This window comes from Salmo salar, chromosome 10, assembly GCF_965601325.2.
Source record: "Salmo salar chromosome 10, fSalSal1, whole genome shotgun sequence".
NCBI classification, from domain to species: domain Eukaryota; kingdom Metazoa; phylum Chordata; class Actinopteri; order Salmoniformes; family Salmonidae; genus Salmo; species Salmo salar.
In genome coordinates this window covers 102898752-102925129 of record NC_138300.1, presented here as the reverse complement: position 1 = coordinate 102925129, position 26378 = coordinate 102898752, and the positions used below count along the sequence as shown (strand labels likewise).

At 44.8% G+C, this 26378-nt stretch overlaps 1 protein-coding gene across 1 annotated transcript in view; it reads left to right on the top strand.

The window, feature by feature from the left end:
• Positions 1 to 4015: 4015 nt before the first annotated feature.
• ces2b (carboxylesterase 2b) overlaps positions 4016 to 26378 on the top strand; it is a 38838-nt gene continuing 16475 nt past the window's right edge. Inside the window, exons 1-12 of the mRNA XM_014125050.3 lie at positions 4016 to 4275; positions 5512 to 5701; positions 5824 to 5962; positions 6937 to 7070; positions 8117 to 8270; positions 9441 to 9545; positions 9708 to 9809; positions 11444 to 11587; positions 16842 to 16919; positions 17004 to 17151; positions 19467 to 19613; positions 19739 to 19808. Of these exons, the coding sequence (XP_013980525.3) occupies positions 4197 to 4275; positions 5512 to 5701; positions 5824 to 5962; positions 6937 to 7070; positions 8117 to 8270; positions 9441 to 9545; positions 9708 to 9809; positions 11444 to 11587; positions 16842 to 16919; positions 17004 to 17151; positions 19467 to 19613; positions 19739 to 19808 (1490 nt within the window). The 5' untranslated portion in view covers positions 4016 to 4196. The remainder of the gene's footprint in view (positions 4276 to 5511; positions 5702 to 5823; positions 5963 to 6936; positions 7071 to 8116; positions 8271 to 9440; positions 9546 to 9707; positions 9810 to 11443; positions 11588 to 16841; positions 16920 to 17003; positions 17152 to 19466; positions 19614 to 19738; positions 19809 to 26378) is intronic.

Below are 26378 nucleotides of genomic sequence, written 5' to 3'. Positions count from 1 at the left end.
AGAACGATCAGGCATCCTCGACTGACAATACCCCAACACACACTGGAAAGGAGTGAGGTTAGTGTAGGAGTGGCGGAGGGAATTCTGCGCGTAGTCAGCCCAGGGTAGAAAATCCGCCCACTCCCCTGGCCGGTCCTGACAGTAACACCTCAGAAACATGCCCACTTCCTAATTGATCCTCTCCACCTGCCCATTAGCTTGAGGACGATACCCAGAGGTGAGATTGACTGTGACCCTCCATGCGTTCCATGAACACTTTCTATATGCGTGAGGTGAACAGATGGCCACGGTCTGACACAATGTCCTCCGGATCCCGTAGTACCGGAATAAGTGCGTAAAAAAGAGACTCCGTGGTTTGTATGGCTGACGGGAGCCCAGGCAAAGGAAGGAGGCGACAAGCTTTGGATAAACGGTCCACAACAACGAGAATGGTGGTGTTCCCCTGGGTGGGGGGAAGGTCAGTGACAAAGTCCACCGAGAGGTGAGACCAGGGTCATTGTGGAACCGGCAGGGTATGGAGCTTCCCATAAGGGTGGTGTTCTGGGTGTCTTTGACTGGGCCCAGATGGAGCAGGAAGAGAAGTAAACCAAGGCGTCCCTGGCTTTCCGTCAATAAAAAATGTAATAAAAAAATTATTGTGCCGTCTGGTTTAATATAAGGAATTTGAAATGATTTATACTTTTACTCAAGTATAACAATTTAGTAATTTTTCCACCACTGGATGTGGCTGGGGGTTAAAGCATTTATTTCACTTTACTCATCAATTTAGACAATTGTGTCTGGGTAAGCATCATCTAATATTGATAAAATATTTTTTTCGGGACACTTTCTGTTTACCTGGAATTTTTCCTTATTGTGGGCTACTACCACTTTTAGTATTACTCTTTACTACACTACTCACATGACCTCATGTGAATCCTTAAAGAGAGGGATGGAGCTGGCTTAAGTGGGTGTGAACAATGCTGAATGGGTGTAGACAAAGGTGAGCTCTTCAGTAGGTACCAAATCATTCAAAGGCCCTTTTCTCAAAAGTGAGTTTACAAGTGTATCAACTTTCAAAGTAGAAATACTTTCCTATTGTTCCTCAAAAATGCTGTGATTGATATACCATTTTGTGACTCTGAGTCTCTATCTTTATCCTATGTAAAAATAAAAAATAAATCAAATTTTGCTACATAAGAACGAATCCAGGTGGTGAGTCACAAATCGAGTAAACCTACATGGCGCCCAATCAACCTAAAAAAAATACGCTAACTCCTCCAGCTGAAATCCTTTAAATTTCAAATGTTATTAAATACAAAAATGTAGAAATTGCTCCATAATTTCTTGGTTGCTAAAATTGTAATAGTTCACCTAATTTCAGTTTATGTAACAAAACAAGCAAATATTGTGAAGATAATCATTGTACCATCTAAACTGCTGTGAAATATATTTTCCATAACCAAAACTATTGTATTTCAGCTGTTTGTAGCTGGTGTTCAAAACCCGAAAGTAAAAGATGCAAAAACGAAACTTAAGAACGGGAAGCATAGAAATAGATCACATAGATCAGATCTATCACTTCTTAGACTTGCTTTCAATGAGAATGACAGATCTATAACACTTATTTCTATGTGAAAAGTTAAATATTGCAGCTTTAATGAGGTTTTTCTCATTTAATTCAATTAAAATTCATTAAAAAAAATTACAAAGTCAAAAATCTTTTGCCGTGGATTGGAGGGAAGAGGTCCCTGAACCAATAACAGTTGGGTGTATTCATGCAAGTCAAGTGGAATGGAAGCTATTTAAGTTTTAAGGAAGTATTTTTTTAAATATAAAGTCAATTAAAATGAATAGAAAATAGACTAAGTCAAAAGATACAAAAGGAATTGCAGTGGATTGTAGGCAAGGTCCATGAACAGTTGGTTGTATTCATGCAAGTCATATGGGGTGGAAGCAATGAATTTCCCTCAAAGAATTTCAGTTGACTGAACTGACATTGAAATTACACATAATGCAGTCATTTCAAGCAATGCATAGCCCATGTGAAATTTCATGTAGTCTACTCGCATTAATTTCAAAACATCACAATTACAATGCAGGCCAAAGGTGCAGGGCAGGCTAATGGTGGATCATTACCTGATAGGCAAACAACGATAAGTAGTCTGTGTACCCTATTGCATAACAGGGCATAGTACAAAGGTTTAGTTAAGTTAAGTGAGTGACAGATAATCAGACAGATGGTGTCAGAGCCATATATACTGTAGCCTAGAGCTCTTGTGTATACAGTATAGCCTAGTGACGACACTGGTAAGGTGAAACAAGTGCAGCAAAAATAGCATACAACTTTAGGTTGTATGTATGTTGGCCTATGCCATAATAATAATAATAATAATGGCAAAGGCTAATAATAATAAAAATGGATTTGTAAAGGCTACATTCACATCTCTACAACGTGAACTACAAAAGAAATGGCCATTGCAGAATAATTTACAGTGGTAAGCTAAAAACGTTAACCTAAAATATATGATCATGCAGTTTTGCTTCTATAGGGTATATGTAATTGAATCGTTATAAACTCAGCAAAAAAAGAAACATCCTCTCACTGTCAACTGCGTTTATTTTCAGCAAACTTAACATGTGTAAATATTTGTATGAACATAACAAGATTCAACAACTGAGACATAGTGAACAAGTTCCACAGACATGTGACTAACATAAATGGAACAATGTGCCCCTGAACAAAGTGGGGGTCAAAATCAAAAGTAACAGTCAGTATCTGGTGTGGCCACCACCTGCGTTAAGTACTGCAGTGCATCTCCTCCTCATGGACTGCACCAGATTTGCCAGTTCTTGCTGTGAAATGTTACCCCACTCTTCCACCAAGGCACCTGCAAGTTCCTGGACATTTCTGGGGGGAATGGCCCTAGCCCTCATCCTCCGATCCAACAGGTCCCAAACGTGCTCAATGGGATTGAGATTTGGGCTCTTCGCTGGCCATAACAGAACACTGACATTCCTGTCTTGCAGGAAATCACGCATAGAACGAGCAGTATGGCTGATAGCATTGTCATGCTGGAGGGTCATGTCAGGATGAGCCTGCAGGAAGGGTATCACATGAGGGAGGAGGATGTCTTCCCTGTAACGCACAGCGTTGAGATTGCCTGCAATGACAACAAGCTCAGTCCGATGATGCTGTGACACACCGCCCCAGACCATGACGGACCCTCCACCTCCAAATCAAACCCGCTCCAGAGTACAGGCCTTGGTGTAACGCTTATTCCTTCGATGATAAACACGAATCCGACCTTCACCCCTGGTGAGACAAAACCGCGACTCGTCAGTGAAGAGCACTTTTTGCCAGTCCTGTCTGGTCCAGCGACGGTGGGTTTGTGCCAATAGGCAACATTGTTACTGGTGATGTCTGGTGAGGACCTGCCTTACAACAGGCCCACAAGCCCTCAGTCCAGCCTCTCTCAGCCTATTGCGGACAGTCTGAGCACTGATGGAGGGATTGTGCATTCCTGGTGTAACTCGGGCAGTTGTTGTTGCCATCCTGTACCTGTCCCACAGGTGTGATGTTCGGATGTAGCGATCCAGTGAAGGTGATGTTACACGTGGTCTGCCACTGCGAGGATGACCAGCTGTCCGTCCTGTCTCCCTGTTGCGCTGTCTTAGGCGTCTCACAGTACTGACATTGCAATTTATTGCCCTGGCCACATCTGCAGTAGAAAGGCCTCTTTAGTGTCCTAAGTTTTCATAACTGTGACCTTAATTGCCTGTAAGCTGTAAACTGTTAGTGTCTTAACGACCGTTCCACAGGTGCATGTTCATTAATTGTTTATGGTTCATTGAACATGGGAAACAGTGTTTAAACCCTTTACTATGAAGATCTGTGAAGTTATTTGGATTTTTATGAATTATCTTTGAAAGACAGGGTCCTGAAAAAGGGATGTTTATTTTTTTGCTGAGTGTACATACGCAATTGACATGACCTCAAAGTCATGGCTTTGGTCATTTAAGGACAACCACTCACACCAACAATTAATTTCCCCACCTTCCCTATTAGGTACAAAGGTAAACGGCACACCTGTAAGGGTAACTATAAAGCCTAAGCAAATCCTTTCAGTACTATTCTTTCCCACATTCTGTTGAGGTCTGGGGTTGCATAACAATAGGCGTGTCGCTGAGCACTCAAATCATTGAATGTTGCAGCAATGAAGGAACCTACAGGCTTACTGAGACTTTCCCTGTCAATTGGCCTACTATTTCTGTATACTTTGGCCGAATCCAATGGTAAGTAAGCTGATAACAGTCATTGAAATATTGCATGGGCCAACAACTGTGGTCAGGAAATATAGAAGATACAGGATGTTGCCTAACTACCGTAGGCTGTGTAGAAGGTTGATAGTTAAGTTTACACATTATAGGCTAGGGCTGGCACAATTACCGTATAACCCTGTAACCGATGAAGACGCCATGAAAATAAAATAACCGTCATAACCGGAAAAATATATTTTGGGGGGGTCGAATGAACAGCTGACTGAATGACCACTATGCAGCAGCAGCACACATAGAAATAGCATGAATAGAACAGGCTTGGAACCTCTAACCATGGCAATTTGACTGGTAAACTAATTTATACACTCGCAATGACTGCCTGGTATTATGATGCAATAATTTCCATGGTAATGTAGAATGTTAATTAAAATTGTGTTAACTGATGTGACTCCTGCATTATACAACGGGTGGGTCTAATCCTGAATGCTGATTGGTTAAAAGTGCATTCCCGCTGGTGTCTATTCCACAAGTTACCAGACAGTTTAATAACACATTTATAATGGGATAGAAATAAGCACAAGGTTTTTAAATGACTTAAATGTTTTTGGAGACTTGATTTAGGTAATTCCTGAAATACCACTCCTATCGTTTTTATATGGATGGTATTCAAGATAACATTTCTGACTTAATAAATGTGATCATTAATATAGGTAAATATCATATACATGCGACTGGAAAGGCATTTTAGATTCATTATTAATTAACAAAACATCTGAGAAGTAATTGCTGTCAGTCAATGTCTAACTACCTTTTAATTTAATGTGACCATTCCCTGCTCCAATGGAAATTCCGTATCCCTTGAAATATAACCCCCTTATAGTTATTTATGTATTTTCTTTGTCTAGTAATCCCTAATTTGTTCTGGATTTTTTCCTCATGCAATAATGTACTTTGTGTTCATGCAATAAAAAAATAAAAACATTTTAAGCTAGTGCTATGGGAGAGGTACTTTCGACATACTGTGGCCTATTGCTATAGCACATATATACAGTATAGACAGAGGGTTACATTCAAAGCTGTTGACATGAGTTGTCCACAAGAATGGTATATGACCTGGATAAACATACTGGATTATACACTTTTAAATGGTGTTGTGAAACCAATTTTTACTCAATGAAAAGGAGTAACCATACATCCCCCCTGTTTTTCGAAAGTAACACACCTATAACTAACTGCTTAACATCTCAACAGCACCTGTGGTCCAGACCAAACTGGGGGGACTGAGAGGGCAGTATGTGAGCGTAAAGGGGAAGGAGACGGTGGTTCAGGCCTACCTGGGTGTGCCGTTTGCCAAACCACCTGTTGGCCCCCTGAGACTGGCCCCGCCCCAGCCTGTGGAGGGATGGGAGGGAGTGAGGGACGCCACCCAGCAGCCTCTCATGTAAGACCCAGCAAGGTCATGACCAAACAATTCAGCTCAAGTTTCTGGTTATTTGAATAAGGGTTAGACAAACAATGAGATTGAATAAAATCACACTTCTCAATGAGTTTTATGTTTTTCAGGTGTCTTCAAGACAGACAAATTACAAAAGACCTTTACTCCAATTTGTCCATGACAGTGGAAATCCCAGAGGTGTCAGAAGATTGTCTTTATCTTAACATTTACACTCCAGTTAAACCTGCTGAGAAAACAAGGCTTCATGTAAGTAATATCAGACACATATAGCCAACAGTTGATTGACTTCCCAGTGATGCTGTTGAAACAATATAGAGTTGCGGGCTCCAGAAAGTTAGGTCACACCGTGGTAGTAGCAGAATTTAATAATAAAGATGATATTTCCTGTATTACGGTAGGCCTACTGGGTTTAAAAAAAAACATTTTAGTGCTTTAATGTTATTCTCATCGTCGATGCACTTTTTCAATCCAAATTTGTCAGGTGTGTGTAGGCTAGTGAATTGTATTATGATAAATAATCCTACTTTTTCAGTCAGCTATCGTAGTGAATGTGTAATGGCCGTCGTTAAAGGTAGACCAAGGCGCAGCGTGGTTAGTGCTCATATTTGTATTTATTATACTGACACACTATAAACAAAACAAGAGAACAATAGCCAGCAGTTCTGTCAGGTTAACATGAACTAAACAGAAATTAAAACCACCCACAAAACCCAAAGGAAAACAGGCTACCTAAGTATGGCTCCCAATCAGCGACAACAATGTACAGCTGTCCCTGATTGAGAGCCATACCAGGCCAAAACAAAGAAATACAAAAACATAGGAAAAAGGACATAGAATGCCCACCCTAGTCACACTCTAGCCTAACCAAAATAGAGAATAAAACCCTCTCTATGGCCAGGGCGTGACAGAATGACTCATGCTTAGTGGAATACTTGTCAATGTGCAGTGAAGCTGTGCAGGGAAGATGTTTTCATCATTAGTCAAGGTTAACGATAAAAACTTCCAGATTATCAAAGGTTACAAGGCCACACAGAAGCATAGTTCAGCTCAGTAAATATTTATTGTCCCCGAAGGGCAATTTGAGTTCAACATAAAATAAGTTTAAAACTACAAAAAACCTGAAACAATATAATACAACATATGTACGATGATAAGTGCAAAGTGAATCTAAATGCAGCTGGTATTTACTTTTTTCAGCATGTATTTCTTGTGTTTCTCAGGTCATGGTTTGGATCCATGGTGGCGGATTCATCATGGGCTCTGCATCAGGATATGATGGTTCTGCTTTGGCTGCATACCAGGATGTGGTTGTGGTGCTGATCCAATACCGTTTGGGACTGCTGGGGTTCTTCAGGTAAGACTGGAACCACTACAGAACTACACACAATTGGAGATTTTAAAGGGGTACTCCTTCTATATAGCCTCGTTATTGTTTTTGTTGCGTTACGATTTCCTTATTTATTTTTTTGTCTTAATTTTTAACTCTGCACCACTATTGTGGGAATGTACTCGTAAGTAAGCATTTCGCTGTGAAGTGTACACCTGTTGAATTTGGTACATGTGACAAATAAAATTTGGTTTGATTTGGATGTGCAGTATTTCACAACTGGTTCCTCACCCTGAAAGTAGTCTATGAGCCAGGAGAAACTAATCCATGGTTCGCTTTTCTTTAAACAGCCACAACAAATGTCAGCTAACTTTAGCCTCCGCTAACTAGAAATCAATGGAAGTGATATGGACATCCGTGCAATTTTCTAAATGTCATGGTCAACTCAACTTGATTATTTGGTTTGACATTCCGTAAAGGTGATTTGGCCTTTCTTAACATTGCACGGTTGCCCCTATACAAGTGTTGGATATGTCTCCACTTGAGTTGCTGAACTGATATTTTTGCCATGGCGCAACTGGCTAAGAACATACTGTAGTGTGATTTTGCGAGGCAGAGGATCCAAGTTCAAGTGCCAGTAAGGACCTGTGAGGAAAGAAGCTTTACTGTTAAAGGCCCAGTGCAGTCCAAAATTAGTTTTCTTGTGTTTTGTATCATTTTGAACAACAGCTGATGAAACTAACACTGCCAAAGTGTGATCAGTGTTATTTCCTGATAGTTACTGGTTGAAAATAGGGATCCCGAGTGGCGCAGCGGTCTAAGGCATTGCATCTCAGTGCTAGAGGCGTCACTACAGACCCTGGTTTGATCCCGGGCTGTATCACAACTGGCCGTGATCGGGAGTCCCATAGGGCGGCGCACAATTGGCCCAGCATCGTCCAGGTTAGGGGAGGATTTGGCAGGGGTTGGCTGTCATTGAAAATAAGAATTTGTTCTTAACTGACTTGTCTAGTTAAATAAAACATGTCACTGTTTTGGGCTTGTTTTACTGGTTTTCCATATTTTCCATACAGCACAGGAGACAAGTATGCCCCAGGGAACATGGGATTAATTGACCAGGTGGAAGCTTTGCGGTGGGTCCAGGAGCACATCCACAACTTTGGGGGCGACTCCAAGTCGGTCACCATATTTGGAGAGTCTGCTGGTGGAGCAAGCGTATCGTTACTGGTGAGGACACACACACACACAATATATTACATATTTAGCAATTTATGTAAACTGTAAAATATAATGCATCAAACACTTTGTCTATAATTTATATTTTGTATCACTTATTTTACCAAATAATTTTATATGAAAACATATTTCCATCAATACAGTATATTGCATAATATTTTGAGTGAAATATCAGCCTGGTCTCATAGACTAGACATAACATAGTATAGGTAAATCCGGGACACTCAAATTAGTATGATATGTTCCATTTGGAATGGTTACATAGGACAGAAGGTTACTTCAGGCGAAATTCAAACAGCTCTCCTGTCGTGACTTGCGATATATGCCTAGTTTCATGAATTGGGTCACATATGCCATCTGTTTTTCGTTAATATAACCACGCAGCATACTGAACATCCCTTCTGCTGTTTCATGCTCGGGAATCGTGATACAAAACAATATGTCCTCGTGAATAGCATCCACCGACATGTACAGCGAACAAAAGTCAATGCATGGGCATTCCGGCCCTCACAGCTAACATCCATTTGGAGAGCAAAAGCTGGGGAGTTTGAGTCGTTCAGTCAGTTTCCTCTTGATTGCTAGCAATAGTATTAATTATTTGTTTAACGGTGCTATCTGACAAAGGTATTGATGTGAGTTTCTGTACCTCTGCCTCCCCACACATTGTTTTGACCATATCAATTGCGGTAATATCAAAGTCCCTGCAATAGTGTGTGGTTTCATAGCGAAGCGGGCGTAGCCATTCATGGTGGGAATGATTCAAGTGCAACGGTCAAACGCAGCCTTTTCCCATGATCTATAAAATGATTCAAATCTTTTAGATTTGAATCATTTTCATTTCAATTTTTAAGGCTAATCACATTACAATGATTTTGAGATACAAAGACAATATTATATATTTTTTTTTCTTCAGGAATTTGGAAATTCTCCCATGACCCCATTTTCATATCAGGCGACCCGACATGGGTTCTCGGCCCTAGTTTGTGAACCACTGTCGTAACATATCATGTGAAATGGATGATGGACATTCCCAAATTAATACATACCATACGAAACGTAACATATCATGCTAATTGGAGTGTCCTGGAAATATAGGTTTTATGTTTTGAGACATCACTATCTTAATTAGCTTCTTGATTCTTCTCTTTTTTTCATCACTAGCTTCTCTCTCCATTGTCTATTGGTCTGTTCCATGGCGCGATAGCCGAAAGTGGTACCGCAGCAATGACCATGCTCTTCAATCCCAATCCCCTGCTTGTGGCACAGGTATTTTAAAACTTTCTCTCCACCAAACTCAGTACTCTGAGAGACATAAATACCATTGCACATATTTAAACAAATGTACTGCCCAATCAATAGTTGTCATCCATCAATGTCCTGATAGTCATTACAACCATGACGTTTTATTCTATTGGTCTTGTCTCGTAGATGGTGGCAAACCTGATTGGCTGTGAAAGCACCAACACAGAGAAGATAGCAGACTGTGTGAAGAAGTTGACCGCTGATCACATTATGAACATTCAGAAACAGGTGGGATATCCCAGACAGTATCATATCTTGCCAGGGTTCTAGCTATGTCTTTGGGAAGAACACCAATCTTAAATGTTGGTTATACTTAGCATCATACAACATGTATGAGTTGTAATGAGGACATGAGAATTGCGAGTACAATTTACAGTGTGAAAATACACTGACTGTACAAAACATTCAGAACACCATCCTAATATTGAGTTGCACCCCCCCCCCCCCCCCCCCCTTTGTCCTCAGAACAGCCTCAGTTCATCAGGGCATGAACTCTACAGGGTGTAAAAAGCATTCCACAGGGATGCTGGCCCATGTTGACTTTAATGCTTCCCACAGTTGTGTCAAGTTGGCTGGATGTCCTTTGGACGGAGGACCATTCTTGATATACACAGGAAACTGTTGAGCATGAAAAACCCAGCAGCGTTGCTGTTCTTGACACAAACCGTTGCGCCTGGTAACCATTACCATACCCCATTCAAAGGCACTTCAATCTCTTGTCTTGCCCATTCAGCCTCTAAATGTCACACATACACAATCCATGTCTCAATTGTCTCAAGGCTTAAAAATCCTTCTTTAACCTGTCTCCTCCCCTTCATCTACACTGATTGAAGTGGATTTAATAAGTGACACCAATAAGGGATCATAGCTTTCGCCTGGATTCACCTGGAAAGTCTATGTCATGGAAAGAGCAGGTGTTCTTAATGTTTTGTATGATTTTATATGATACTAAAACACAATAAACTAAATATATAAGCTGTTGAGCAGTTGATTTGAAAGAAGCTGTTGGGCAGGGCTTGAGTGGAACAGTTGGACAAGGCTTGAGCAGAGGGGGAATTGATGTTACAGCCAGGGGAAAAACGGTCAGTCTGACAGACAGGTCAGGCGCTTTTTATCAGGGCACCTTTCCGCCCAGGACATTCACAGTTCCTTTGCAATAGCCACTCCTTTGAAGGTATCTAGTCCTCCGTGGATGAAAGCATAACACCCACCTGGGTGATGCCTTAGCAGCTGAAGTGCCAAAGCACACCATACCTCAGCCAGGGTCCAGAAAAGTCCCCACTATGAGCCTCATCAGCCTCCCATCTCCACACACAGTCCCTATCCTTACAGGAACCGGCAGGTGAAACAAAAACTGTTAGGTGAAACAAAAAAGCCAACACATTACAACACATTAGCCACTGTTGCAGGACTGTGATGGTAGCTGTCTATCCAAGCCCAACAAACAGACCTGCCATCACAGTCCTGCAACAGTGAGTCAGCATGCATGTTGTATGTGGTCAAAACTCAGATATGAAAAATAAAAAGTTAAATAAAAAAATGCAATGAAAACCAAACTTCATTAAAATATACATACAAAACAACCAGCATATTAACATATTCTGCTGTTCTGCATTGCGAGGTAGATGAATGAAAACACTGAGCCAAGAAATGTGCATATTGTGACAGGAAATAGGTATGATGTGGATAGAGATTGCATCATAGACTATTATTGTTTCATGAGCATTAGAAGGTAATATCAAAGATTATGATAACCAACTCCCTTTCATCTGGTAATGTTTTGCAGCCACATTTTCTAGAGGGCCTCTGCTTGTCTTGTTGACATGTTTTTCTCACTTTTTATCAATCTTGTCTTTTTAAAGAATCAAATGCTATTCTTTGGTGTGACTGCTGACGGGCAGTTCTTGTCCAAATCGGCAATGGAGATTTCTCAAAACCATGAGATGCACAAGGTGCCGTTTATGACTGGAGCCAATGACAACGAAGGTGGCTGGCTTTTAGCAAAGGTGAGTTGATTTTGAAAGACGATTTGAATTTGTTTCAACAATCAGTGCTAGATGTTAGGCTGATGAAGACGGTCTCTCTGTAACGGCCGTCGTAGTGAATAGACCAAGGCGCAGCGGGTACGTGAATGCTCATGTTTATTTACCAAAACAAAACAAGAAAACGAACAGACGACAAACAGTCTTGCAGGCAACACACAACTATGCAAAGAACAACCTCCCACAATTCCCAAAACAAACATACTCCTAATTATAGGACCTTCAATCAGAGGCAACGATAAACAGCTGCCTCCAATTGAAGGCTCCAATCCCAAATACCTAAACATAGAATTAAACACCCTAGAACAGACATAGAAATATACAAACATAGAACATAGACCAAAACCCCGGAATACATAAATCAAACACCCCTCTACATAAACACACACCCCGAACCATATAAAACAAATACACCCTGACCAAACAATAATAACAAATAATAACAAATAACCCCTTTTCTGGTCAGGACGTGACAGTAGGCGTCTCACTCGGTTCCGGACTGTGGGCCGTCTCACTCGGTTCCGGACAGTGGGCCGTCTCACTCGGTTCCGGACAGTGGGCCGTCTCACTCGGTTCCGGACAGTGGGCCGTCTCACTCGGTTCCGGACAGTGGGCCGTCTCACTCGGTTCCGGACAGTGGGCCGTCTCACTCGGTTCCGGACAGTGGGCCGTCTCTCTTGGTTCCGGACAGTGGGCCGTCTCTCTACGGGGCACTGTCGCCGGAAGCTCTGGACGAGGCACTGTTGCCGGAAGTTCTGGACGAGGCACTGTTGCCGGACACTCTGGTCGAGGTACTGTCGTCGGAAGCTCGGGACTGGGCTGACGCACTGGAGGCCTGGTGCGTGGGGCTGGCTTAGGGCACGCCAGACTAAGGACACACACCACAGGGCTAGTGTGAGGAACAGGAACAGGATGAGCTGGACTGGGCTGATGCACTGGAGGCCTGGTGCGTGGGGCTGGTAGTGGAGGTACCAGACTGGAGACACGCACCCCAAGGCTAGTGCGAGGAGCAGGAACAGGACGTACTGGACTGGGCTGATGCACTGGAAGCCTAGTGCGTGGGTCTGGTACTGGAGGTATCAGACTGGAGACATGCACCTCACGGCTAGTGCGAGGAGCGGGAACAGGATACACTGGGCCGTGAAGACGTACTGGCGGTCTTGAGCGCAGTACTGGCTCCACCCTTACTGGCTGGATGCCCGCTTCCCCCTGGCAAATGCGGGGCGCTGGCACCTCGCACACCGGCCTGTGAATACTTGGCTTCGATGCCGTGCGCATCACTCCAAAGCACGGGACCTGACCAGTAATAGGCTGCCTCCAATAAGCACGGGGAGTTGGCTTGGGGCTTAATCCTGGCCCAGTCAAACTACCCGTGTGCCCCCTCAAAATAATTTATTGGGGCTGCCTCTCAGGCTTAACCCCTGTGCGTCCGGGATGGACATCCAGCGAAAAATCCTATCGCCATTAGCATAACAAAATGTAATAATTTTTTTTTTTCAATTTTTTTTTCAAATTATATCGTTTTATAGATACTCTCCTGAATCGAACCACGTTGTCCGATTTCAAAAAGGCTTTACAGCAAAAGCAAAACATTAGATTATGTTAGAGGAGTATATCGTAAAAGTAGCCACATAGCCATTTTCCGACCAACCACACGCATCACAAATAACCAAAAAACAGCTAAATGCAGCACTAACCTTTGACAATCTTCATCAGATGACACACCTAGGACATCATGTTACACAATACATGCATTCTTTTGTTCGATAAAGTTCATATTTATATATAAAAACAGCATTTTACATCAGTGCGTAACGTTGACTAACTATTTTCCCTCAAATGCATCCGATGAAACAGCGCTACAATTTATTAAATTACTATTCGAAAACATTTTTAAAATGTAATATTGTCATTCTAAGATTTATAGATGAAAATCTCTTGAAAGCACCTGTAATGCCAGATTTAAAAATAACTTTACTGGGTAATCACACTTTGCGATAAAAGGGGATGCGATACTCAGAACAATAGGCTAGCAATAGCAATAGGCTAGCCATCTTGGAACAATCGCATATCAAATCTAGTCTTGTATACTATTGTCAATAATCCCTTACCTTTGATTATCTTCATCCTTAGGCATTTCCAGGAATCCCAGGTCCACAACAAATGTATTTTCGTTCGAAAAAGTTCATCCTTTATGTTCCATTAGCTTGTTGTTGTTAGCGCGTTCTGAAGGCTTCACCAAAAGTTCCGACGTGCGCGGGGCTACTCTTTCAACAAAATGCCTTTTTTTCTTATTTAGGTTCGTTCAAACATGTCAAACGTTGTATAACATAAATCTGTAGGGCCTTTTCAACGAGAGCTCCAATAAGATTCGATGGGGACGATTGCATTGTGTTTCAAAACGTTTCGAAAGGGGAGGGTAACCAGGGGCGCCGGCGTCATAATGGTGATGGCCCTCTCTGTGTGACCACGTTCCACAGCGTGTCATTCTGTCAGTTTTCACAGTAGGAGACTCAAATCACTTTGTAAAGACTGGGGACATCTAGTGGAAGCAATAGGAAGTGCTCAATGAACCATAGCTCACGGTGTGATTAATAAGCAACATGATGAAGTTGAGTTCGCAATTCAGAATTCCACTTCCTGTTTCGATCTGTCTCGGGGTTTTGACTGCCATATGAGTTCTGTTATACTCACAGACACCATTCAAACAGTTTTAGAAACTTTAGGGTGTTTTCTATCCACAAGTATTAATTATATGCATATCCTAGCTTCTGAGTTTGAGTAGTAGGCCGTTTAAAATGGGCACAAATTATTTTCAAAATGCGCTGTGGCGCCCCCTATCCTAGGCGACCGTCAAGAGGTTAAACGCCAACCGTGTACCCCTGTAACAGTCCCGGTCCTCTTTAACCTTCCTCCATGGGCCCTGTCCTGCTAGAATCTCCTCCCAGGTCCACGACTCCAGATAACTCCTTTGTTGCTCCTTCCTCGGCTGCTTGGTCCGTTGTTGGTGGGAGGTTCTGTAACGGCCGTCGTAGTGAATAGACCAAGGCGCAGCGGGTACGTGAATGCTCATTTTTTTTTACCAAAAGAAAACGAACAGACGACAAACAGTCTTGCCGGCAACACACAGCTATGCAAAGAACAACCTCCCACAATTCCCAAAACAAACATACTCCTAATTATAGGACCTTCAATCAGAGGCAACGATAAACAGCTGCCTCCAATTGAAGGCCCCAATCCCAAATAACTAAACATAGAATTAAACACCCTAGAACAGACATAGAAATATACAAACATAGAACATAGACCAAAACCCCGGAATACATAAATCAAGCACCCTTCTACATAAACACACACCCCGAACCATATAAAACAAATACCCCCTGCCACGTCCTGACCAAACAATAATAACAAATAACCCCTTTTCTGGTCACGTCCTGACCAAACAATAATAACAAATAACCCCTTTTCTGGTCAGGACGTGACACTCTCAATAATTTTTTCCTCAAAGTTTTATGGAAAATGTGATTTAGTGACACAGGGGGAAGATTAGTAGTTACAAATAGCCTAAGATTAATAGCATTGATATTGTCAAAGTGAAAGCATTCAATGAACCCTAATGGTGAGGAGTGGATATAATCCTGTGACATCCTCAGCTTTAGTGCTATGCTACATACACTGAACAAAAATATAAACGCAATATGTAAAGTGTTGGTCCCATGTTTCATGAGCTGAAAAGAAAATTCCCAGACATTTTACATATGCACAGAAAGCTTATTTCTCTCAAATTGTGTGCACAAATTTGTTTACATCCCTGTTAGTGAACATTTCTCCATTGCCAAGATAATCCATCCACCTGACGAGTGTGGTATATCAAGAAGCATGATCATTACACAGATGCACCGTGTGCTGAGCTCAATAAAAAGCCACTCTAAAATGCGCAGTGTTGTCACACAACACAATGCCACAGATGTCTCATTTTGAGGGAGCATACAATTGGCATGCTGACTGCAGGAATGTCCACCAGAGCTGTTGCCAGAGAATTGAATGTTCATTTACATGTCCAATCAGCCACATGTAACCACACAGACCACATGTAACCATGCCAGCCTAGGACCTCCATATCCAGCTTCTTCACCTGCGGGATCGTCTGAGACCAGCCACCTGGCAGCTGAGGAAACTGTGGGTTAGTTCAACCGAATAATTTCTGCACAAACTGTCAAAAATCATCTCAGGGAAGCTCATCTGCGTGCTACTCATCCTCACCAGGTTCTTGACCTGACTGCAGTTTGGCATCATAACCGACTTCAGTGGGCAAATGCTCACCTTCGATGGCCACTGGCACGCTGGAGAAGTGTGCTCTTCACGGATGAATCCCGGTTTCAACTTTACAGGGCAGATGGCAGACATGGCGTTGTGTGGCGTTGTGTGGGTGAGTGGTTTGCTGATGTCAACATTGTGAACAGAGTGCCGCATGGTGGTGGTGGGGTTATGGTATGGACAGGCATAAGCTACGGACAATGAACACAATTGGTATCTGTGACCAACAGATGCATATCTGTATTCCCAGTCATGTGAAATGCATAGATTAGGGCCTAATGAATTTATTTCAATTAACAGATTTCCTTATATGAACTGTAACTCAGTCAAATCTTTGAAATTGTTGCATGTTACATTTATGTTTTTGTTCAGTGCAGTTTGACTCCGGGTTAGACACATCGCTTGCTCAATGCTTGCACAACCCAAATTTTACTTTTATCTTCCATTTACACCATTGCATGATTTACGCATCAAGTGTATGTACCATATTAAGATCATACTGGATAAATTCACAACTTCAAATGGTGCCATTGAATCAGATCATTTTCAGTGGTGTGACTGGTTTGTACATTGTCAAGCAGGTGGTCACATGTTGTTCGCGAGGCAGAGTACCCTAGTTCAAGCCCAGCCAGAGGCAAGTTGAGGGAGGAAGCAAAGCTGTTAAACTAGAACAGGGACGCCAGTTACACGCACGCATCTCAAGTCAGGATTACGCTCATGGTGGGGATATTAGATTAAAGAATAAAATAACTTAATCTGAATGAAATTCCCCTTTAACGTATTATTGCCAAAGATGAGTTGATTTATTAAATTGTAAGGCTTTGTACTCCTCTTTTTCTCTTTAAATAGTGAAAAGAATGTGGATTTTAGACAAGTAGTAATGTGTTTTCTCCCATAGTTATTTGCTCCTCCAGGTTGGGAGGATGGAGTGGACCGGGTGAAGGTCATGCGCATTATGGAAATGTTCTACCCTGATGTAAGACAAAAGCACACCATCACTCAGATGATACTGATTACAATACATGCTGTGGCTACACTGAATGGTTGTTGTCTCATTCAGCCCAAGGATCAGTGGATAACTGAGCTGATAGCAGATGAATACCTGGGAACCTCTGGAAATCGGGTGAAAAACCGTGATGGGTTCACTGAGCTCGTTGGGGACATTATGTTTACCATTCCTGCCCTCCAAATGGCAAACTTCCACAGAGGTAAGAGCACTAGGGCCCATAGAGTTCAGGATTAGAACTGGTACAGTGCATTCGGAAAGTATTCAGACCCCTTGACTTTTTACACATTTGTTACGTTACAGTCTTATTCTAAATGGATTAAATATCAATCTACACACAATATTATGAAACTTTGTTTGTTGTTGCAAATTTCTTAAAAATAAAAAACAAGGGGCCTCCTGAGTGGCGCAGCAGTCTAAGGCACTCCATCAAAGTGCTTGAGGCGTCACTACAGACCCAGGTTCAATCCTGGACTGTGTCACAACCAGCCGTGACCAAGAGTCCCATAGGGCGGCACACAATTGGCACAGTGTCGTCCGGGTTAGAGGAGGGTTTGGCCGGGGAGCTTTACTTGACTCATCGAACTCTTGCGACTCCTTGTGGCGGGCCAGGCGCCTGCAGGCTGTCTTCGGTCGTCAGTTTAATGGTGTTTCCTCCGACACATTGGTGCGGCTGGCTTCCGGGTTAAGCGGGCGAGTATTAAAAAGCATGGTTTGGCGGGTCATGTTTCGGAGGATGCATGACTCGACCTTCGCCTCTCCCGACCCCGTTAGGGAGTTGCAGTGATGAGACACGATTGTAATTGGATCACAATTGGAGTCCACCTATGGTAAATTCAATTAATTAGACATGATTTGTAAAGGCACACACCAGTCTATATAAGGTCCCACAGTTGACAGTGCATGTCAGAGCAAAAACCAAGCCATGAGGTTGAAGGAATTGTCCGTAGAGCTCCGAGACAGGATTGTGTCGAGGCACAGATCTGGGGAAGGGTACCAAAACATTTCTGCATTATTGAAGGTACCCAAGAACACAGTGGCCTCCAACATTCTTAAATGGAAGAAGTTTGGAACCACCAAGACTCTTCCTAGAGTTGGCCGCCCGGCCAAACTGAGCAATCGGGGGAGATGAGCCTTGGTCAGGGCGGTGACCAAGAACCCGATGGTCACTCTGACAGAGCTCCAGAGTTCCTCTGTGGAGATGGGAGAACCTTCCAGAAGGACAACCATCTCTGCAGCACTCCACCAATCAGGTCTTTATGGTAAAGTGGTCAGACGGTAGCCACTTCTCAGTAAAAGGCACATGACAGCCCGCTTGGAGTTGAGAAACAAGATTCTCTAGTCTGATGAAACCACGATTGAACTCTTTGGCCTGAATGCCAAGCGTCACGTCTGGAGGAAACCTGGCAACATCCCTACGGTGAAACATGGTGGTAGCAGCATCATGCTGTGGGGAAGGCACTGGGAGACTAGTCAGGATCAAGAGAAATATGAACAGAGCAAAGTACAGAGAGATACTTGATGAAAACCTGCTCCAGAACGCTCAGGACCTCAGACTGGGGCAAAGGTTTACCTTCCAACAGAACAATGACCCTAAGCACACAGCCAAGACAACGCAGGAGTGTCTTCGGGACAAGTCTCTGAATGTCCTTGAGAGGCCCAGCCAGAGCCTGGACTTGAACCCGATCGAACATCTCATCCCCTGAAAATAGTTGTGCAGCGACGCTCCCCTTCCTACCTGACAGAGCTTGAGAGAGTCTCCAGACAAGAATGGGAGAAACTCCCCAAATACAGGTGTGCCAAGCTTGTAGCATCATAACCAAGAAGACTCGAGGCTGTAATCGCTGCCAAAGTTGCTTCAATGTTTGTTTTGTTTTTTTATAATTTTTATACATTTACAAAAAATTCTAAAAACCTGTTTTTGTTTCATCAGTGTGGGGAATTGTGTGTAAATTGATGAGGGGGAAAAAATCATTTTAATCCATTTTAGAATAAGGCTGTAATGTAGCTGTCACGCTCTGACCTAGGAGAGTTGTGTTTTTCTGTTTATTTAGGTCAGGGTGTGATATGGGTGGGCAGTCTATGTTTTTCGTTTCTATGTTCTGTTCTGGTTTTCTAGTTCTAGGTTGAGTTTGGATGATCTCCAATTAGAGGCAGCTGGTTCGTGTTGTCTCTAATTGGAGATCATATTTAAGTTGGGGTTTGTCTATGGGGTTTTTGTGGGTAGTTGTTTTCCGTTTTGTATTTGTTACCTGACGGAACTGTTGGTGGTCGTTTTGTTGTTTTTGTTAAGTGTTTCATTAATAAAGTAAATATGAGCACTCTACACGCTGCGCCTTGGTCCCCTCTGTACGACTGCCGTTACAGTAGCAACATGTCAAAAAAGTGAGCGGGTCTGAATACTTTCCAAATGCACTGTATATCAGAAATCACATTCTGAGGTCTCAGTACAGAATTCAAGTCTATTTCCAGAGAGGCCAATTCACCTAAATGTTGCTGTCTTATCCCACACAACAGATGCAGGTGTGCCTGTGTACCTGTATGAGTTCCAGCAAACTACCAGCATGTTTAAGAAGATGAGGCCGAGTTTTGTTGGGTCTGACCACGGAGATGAGCTTATGTTTGTTTTTGGATTATGCTTCACATCATATTTTATAATGGATGGTAAAGGAATTAACCTCAACCTTGAATCTATCGTACTACATGTCATCAATCCAGTTCCCCAAGTTCTCCATAAATACTCTATTTCATACAATCACTCACCACCAACAACTCACTTTTTTTCTCAGGTTGTGCAGAGAAAGATGAACAACTAAGCAGAATCATGATGAGTTACTGGGGTAACTTTGCTCGTACAGGGTAAGGAACTGTTCTTCATCAGTTTCCAGAACATAAAGTGGTGGCCAAAAATATTTGCACTCGTTCACTTTTCTTAAATAATTTCCAATTTCTTCTAAAATAAGTAGAAATTAAAGAAAAAAATTGGATCTCCACACATTGTTATTGGATTTTCAACATTGCAGAAGTAATTTAGTTTTGAGAAACTTAAGTTTAAAATTAAAATGTAGAAAAGAAAACCAAATGCAAGGACAAAATTATTTGCATCCAATAGCTAATACTTGGTTGCGCAGCCTTTGGCCATGTTTCCTGCTGACAAACACTTTTTGTAACCACAGTCACGTCAGTTCAGCTAAACCTGGGTATGGCAAAGTGGGGTGTGAGGGAAGTTGAAGCTCATTGACTGCATTTCGACACAATTTAAAAACGAAAAACGCTATTTGGAGAACAGCAATAAACATAATTGACCCCAGCCATTAATTATCACTGCAATTTTAGGTTTAAGGTCTGTGGAACAACATATACAATATCAAGCACTGCTCAACCTCATCATAAATTGACTCATTTACTTGTGGAACGTCACATAAAATGCAACGTGAAATAAATACACGCTGTCACAAGAACGCTGACTTCAAATGCTGGCATCTGCCACCGTTTACCAAGAGAGTTTTCATCTATATTTTTCATAGCTGTCTATTTACCACCACAAACCAATGCTGGCACTCAACGAGCTGTATAAGGCCATAAGCAAACAAGAAAATGCTCATCCAGAGGCGGTGCTCCTAGTGGCCAGGGACTTTAATGCAGGCAAACTTACATACATTTTACCTCATTTCTACCACCATGTTACATGTGCAACCAGAGGGGAAAAACTCTAGGCTACCTTTACTCCACACACAGAGATGGGTCATACAGCCGGGACAGTGTGTCTGCCTTCACATTTTGGGAACCTGGTCTGCAGGACAGGGTGAACACAAAACGGGTAAAAAACATGGCCCACCTTGCCTGACGAGGATTCAGCCTCCTCGCTGCCCGGATGTACTCCAGCTTGCGGTGGTCAGTCCAGATGAGAAAAGGGTGTTTAGCCCCCTCAAGCCAATGTCTCCACGCCTTCAAAGCCTTAACCACAGCCAACAGCTCCCGGTCCCCCACATCATAGTTCTGCTCCGCCGGGCTGAGCTTCTTCGAGAAGAAAGCACAGGGGCGGAGCTTTGGTGGCGTGCCCGAGCGCTGAGAGAGCACGGCTCCTATCCCAGCCTCGGACGCGTCCACCTCCACTATGAACGCCAAAGAGGGATCCGGATGGGCCAGCACGGGAGCCGAGGTAAACAGAGCCCTTAGGTGCCCAAAAGCCCTGTCCGCCTCAGCCGACCACTGTAAACGTACAGCACCCCCCTTCAGCAGTGAGGTAATGGGAGCCGCCACCTGGCCAAAACCCCGGATAAATCTCCAGTAGAAATTGGCAAACCCTAAAAACCGCTGCACCTCCTTTACCGTGGTGGGAGTCGGCCAATTACGCACGGCTGAAATGCGGTCACTCGCCATCTCCACCCCTGAGGTGGAAATGCGATACCCTAGGAAGGAGACGGCCTGCTGAAAGAACAGGCATTTCTCAGCCTTGACGTACAGGTCATGCTCCAACAGTTGTCCAAGCACCCTGCGCACCAGGGACACATGCTCGGCACGTGTAGCGGAGTATATCAGAATGTCATCGATATACACCACTACACCCTGCCCGTGCAGGTCCCTGAAAATCTCGTTTACAAGGGATTGGAAGACTGATGGAGCATTCATCAACCCGTACGGCATGACAAGGTACTCATAATGCCCTGAGGTGGTACTGAACGCCGTCTTCCACTCGTCTCTCTCCCGGATACGCACCAGGTAAGCACTCCTGAGATCTAGTTTAGTGAAGAAGCGCGCCCCGTGCATTGACTCAATCGCCGTGGCAATGAGAGGTAGTGGGTAACTGTACCTCACCGTGATTTGATTTAGACCTCGATAGTCAATACACGGGCACAGACCTCCCTCCTCCTTCTTCACAAAAAAGAAACTCGAGGAGGCGGGTGAAGTGGAGGACCGAATGTACCCCTGACGCAGAGATTCAGAGACATATGTCTCCATAGCCGCCGTCTCCGCTTGCGACAGGGGATACACGGGACTCCTGGGAAGTGCGGCGTCTACCAGGAGATTTATCGCACAATCTCCTCGTCGATGGGGTGGTAATTGAGTTGCCTTCTTTTTGGAGAAGGCGAGAGCCAAATCGGCATATTCAGGGGGGATGTAGCACCAACGGAAACCCCTACACACATCCCCGAGCACTCTCGCGACCACCCTATGAGAGCCCTCTGTTGCCATGAAAAACTGGGGTCATGACGAGTTAACCAGGGAAGGCCTAGTACCACGGGAAATGCAGGAGAGTCAATGAGGAAGAGACTGATTCTCTCCTCGTAACCCCCCTGCGTCACGATGCCCAGGGAGATGGTGGATTCCCTAATTAACCCGGACCCTAATGGTCGACTATCCAGAGCATGTACCGGGAAGGGTCTAACCACAGGAACAATGGGGATCCCTAAACTAAGGGTGAATGCTCTGTTGATAAAATTCCCAGCCGCGCCTGAATCGACGAGCGCCTTATGCCGCCTGCACAAACAGGCGGACAACAGAGGGCTCTGGATGAGAGTGGTGCAAACTCACCTGGGGTGACGCCAGAGAGCCCTGCCTGCTGCCTCGATTCCCAGAGGCACCAACCTGCCACCGACCAGCAGTGTGCCCTCTGCAGCCACAGATGGTGCACGTGAAGGCCCCTCCTCCGGCCTCCCTGAGCGCAGCCCCTCCCAGCTCCATAGGCACTGGAGCTGGGGTGCTGGAAGCTGGAACCGACAGAGCCCTCTCTGGACGTCCGCGGGTGACCAGCAGGTTATCCAACCGAATGGACAGATCCACCAGCTGGTCAAAGGTGATGGTGGCATCCCTGCAGGCCAACTCATGACGGACATCCTCGCGCAGGCTGCATCGGTAGTGGTCGATGAGGGCCCTTTCGTTCCAACCTGCTCCGGCGGCCAAGGTCTGAAGTTCCAGGGCGAACTCCTGGGCGCTCCTCAGAGACTGCCCTAGAGACTTTTTTGTTACCCCGGTGTTGCTTATGATTTCGTTATGATTTCCCTTTTAAAAGAGGTGTGTTTTCTGTCCTTGTTTGCAGAAGCTTGATTTCGGTTGCCCTGTGTGTTTATCGCCTGAGTAAGTTTTCTAGTCCTAGTGTTTTGTTATTTTTTCAGAATTAGTGTGATCCTTCTGTTACCTTATTTTCAGTAACGTATTTACGTTTATACTAAACCATTGGTTCCTCATCTGGTCCATTCTCTGCACCTGGGTCCAACCCCACCACGTCACAGCAAGATTCTGCCCTAACATGGACCCAGTGGAGATCAACCAGATTAAAGAGGTCATAACCCACCAAGGAGCACTGTTGAGAAGACAGCAAGAACAACTCTCCCAGATCTCCGAGACCCTCCGGGCACTCACCGATTCCTTCTGTCCACGGCACACCCCCAACCCAGGAGGAGCCAATGCCCAAGTCTCATCGCCCAGTGCTACAGGCGTCGCGGTAGTTCCTCCATGGAACCTGCACCGGGATCCCAAGATCCCAGCCCCTGAGCAGTATGATGGCCACCCAGGAAGATGTAAGGGATTCCTCACTCAGTGCTCTCTGGTGTTCGATCTACAGTCCTCCTTGTTCCACACCAATCGGGCCATGATTGCCTACATCATCTCTCTGCTCTCGGGCAGGGCCTGCCATGAGCAACGGCCATGTGGGAACAGCAACCACCAACCTGCAGCTTCATATTAGCCTTAACTGCTGAGCTGCATCGAGTCTTCGACCACCCAGTCGGTGGAAGAGAAGCAGCAAGCCGACTGTTCAGACTCCACCAGGGGGCCAGACCAGTGGCTGCCCCTCCAAACTCAGCATTGAGGAAAGGGAAAGTTGTACAACTGAATGCCTTCAACTGAAATGTGTGTTCCGCATTTAACCCAACCCCTCTGAATCAGAGAGGTGCGGGGGGCTGCCATAATCGACATCCACGTCTTCAGTGCCCGGGGAACAGTGGGTTAACTGCCTTGCTCAGGGGCAGAACGACAGATTTGTACCTTGTCAGCTCAGGGATTCGATCCAGCAACATTTCGGTTACTGGCCCAACGCTCTAACCACTAGGCTACCTGCCGAACCAATGCAACTGGGACGCAAATGTCTGAGCCCACAAGAGCGTGACAGGTGCGTGTGCGAAGGCTGCTGCCTCTACTGTGGAGATCGCGGTCATCTCCGTGCTACCTGCCCAGGGCTGACGGGAAACGCCAGGGCTCACCAGGACAAGGGGAGACCCTGACTAGCTGTTCAGTTACTTCCCAGTTACCCAGTCACCGTCTGTTACTACCCGCAATCCTCAACTGGGACAACCGTCAGCAACAGACACAAGCCTTCATGGACTCCGGGGCCACAGATAACTTCTGTGTCCATTCTACTGCAAGTTGGGGTGAATCACTCAGAGACTCTTAGTTTTCTTTTGATAACGGCTCCCGAGAACCCCCTTATCCTAGGGTACCCCTGGCTAACGTTACATAACCCACTATTTTCCTGGTCCACGGGTCACCTACGAGACTGGGATAAGGACTGCCAGACTAAATGTCTCAGACCCCCACCAACAGTCTCACTGTGTTCTCCTGCATCCATGAAGACCAAGACTTCTCCTCTCTCCCTCCCAAATACTTCGACCTCCGGGAGGCCTTCAGTAAGTGGCAAGCAGCCACAATTACAATCAAGAATCGTTACCCCCTACCCCTGATGTCCGCTGACTTGGAGTTGGCACAAACGGCCCAATTCTTCACCAAACTGGACCTCCACAGCACTTACAATCTGGTGAGAATCACCCCTAGTGGCCACTATGAGTATTTAGTCATACCCTTCGGATTATCAAACTCACCGGCAGTCTTTCAAGCATTGGTCAATGACACTCTTAGGGATATGTTGAATCGGTTCGTTTTTGTTTACCTCGATGAGATCCTGATCTTCTCCAAGACCCTTCAAGAAGACATACTGCATGTTCGCCAAGTCCTGAGACGCCTCCTGCAGAGTCAACTATATGTCAAGATAGAGAAGAGTTCCACGTATCCCAAGTTTCCTTCCTGGGTTACATTATCTCTACTGCAGGCATCCAAATGGATCCTGTTAAGATTGAGGCGGTCGCCGACTGGCCCCGTCCCACCTCACTCAAGCAGGTCCAGATGTTCCTCAGGTTTGCCTATTTTTACAGGCGTTTTATACGCAACTTTAGTGTGGTGGCAGCGCCTCTCACGGTCCTAACCCGTAAGTCCCAGACCTGTTTTTGCTGGACCCCGAGGCTGACAGGGCATTCATGGAGCTCAAGGAACGTTTCACCTCTGGACCCATCCTCGTTCATCCTGATCTGACTTGTCCCTTTGTGGTGGAGGTGGATGCCTTGGACACCGGAGTGGGGGCGGTCCTTTCACAGCAGAATTAGGAGGACAAGAAACTGCACCCATGCGCCTTTCTCTCCAAACGGTTCTCGCCAGCAGAACGCAACTACGATGTAGGCAACCGGTAGCTCTTGGCAGTTAAGTGGGCCCTTGAGGGGTGTAGACACTGGTTGGAGGGGGCACCTCATCCTTTTGTGATCTGGACGGACCATAAGAACTTGATCTCCATTCAAGAAGCCAAGAGGTTGAACGCTCGCCAGACTAGGTGGGCTCTGTTTTTTAACAGGTTTGATTTCACACTAGCCTATCGCCCGGGATCCAAGAATCAGAAAGCAGACGCCCTGTCCTGCCAACACGATGTCTCTAACGAGGAGAGAGACCCCGAGCCCATCATCCCCTGCTTATGCATTGTGGCCCCTGTGATATGGAGTATTGAGACCACGGTCCGACAAGCCCAGACCTGAGAATCTGACCCCGGTGGGGGACCCACTAACAGACTTTACATTCCGCGATCAGCCCGGTCCCGAGTGCTACAATGGGGACACTCCTCTAAATTAACTGGGCATCCAGGGGTTAATCGGACACTAGAGTTCCTGAGGCAGAAATAATGGTGGCCCAACATCAATGAGGATGTGAGATCCTTTGTTGCGGCCTGTTCCATCTGTGCCCAAAGCAAGTCTTCACGTCAGTGACCAGCCGGGTTACTCCAACCTCTGCCCATCCCCAGCTGGCCCTGGTCTCATCTGTCGGGAGACTTTATAACTAGGCTACCTCCATCTCAAGGGCTTACCACTATCCTGGCGGTCGTCGATCGGTTCTCCAAGGCAGCCCATTTCATCTTCTTACCCAAGTTGCCATCAGCGAAGGAGACCGCTGATCTCATGATTACCTATGTCTTTCGACTACACGGACTTCCCCAGGACATGGTCTCACATGATCGGGGGCCCCGGTTCGTCTCACGGTATTGGAAGACCTTCTGCTCTCTGTTGGGGGCATCGGTGAATGTCTCCTCTCCATCGGTGAGTGTCTCCTCTCCATCGGTGAGTCTCTCCTTTGTTGTTTTTTCAGTATTACTGTGATCCTTCTGTTACCTTATTT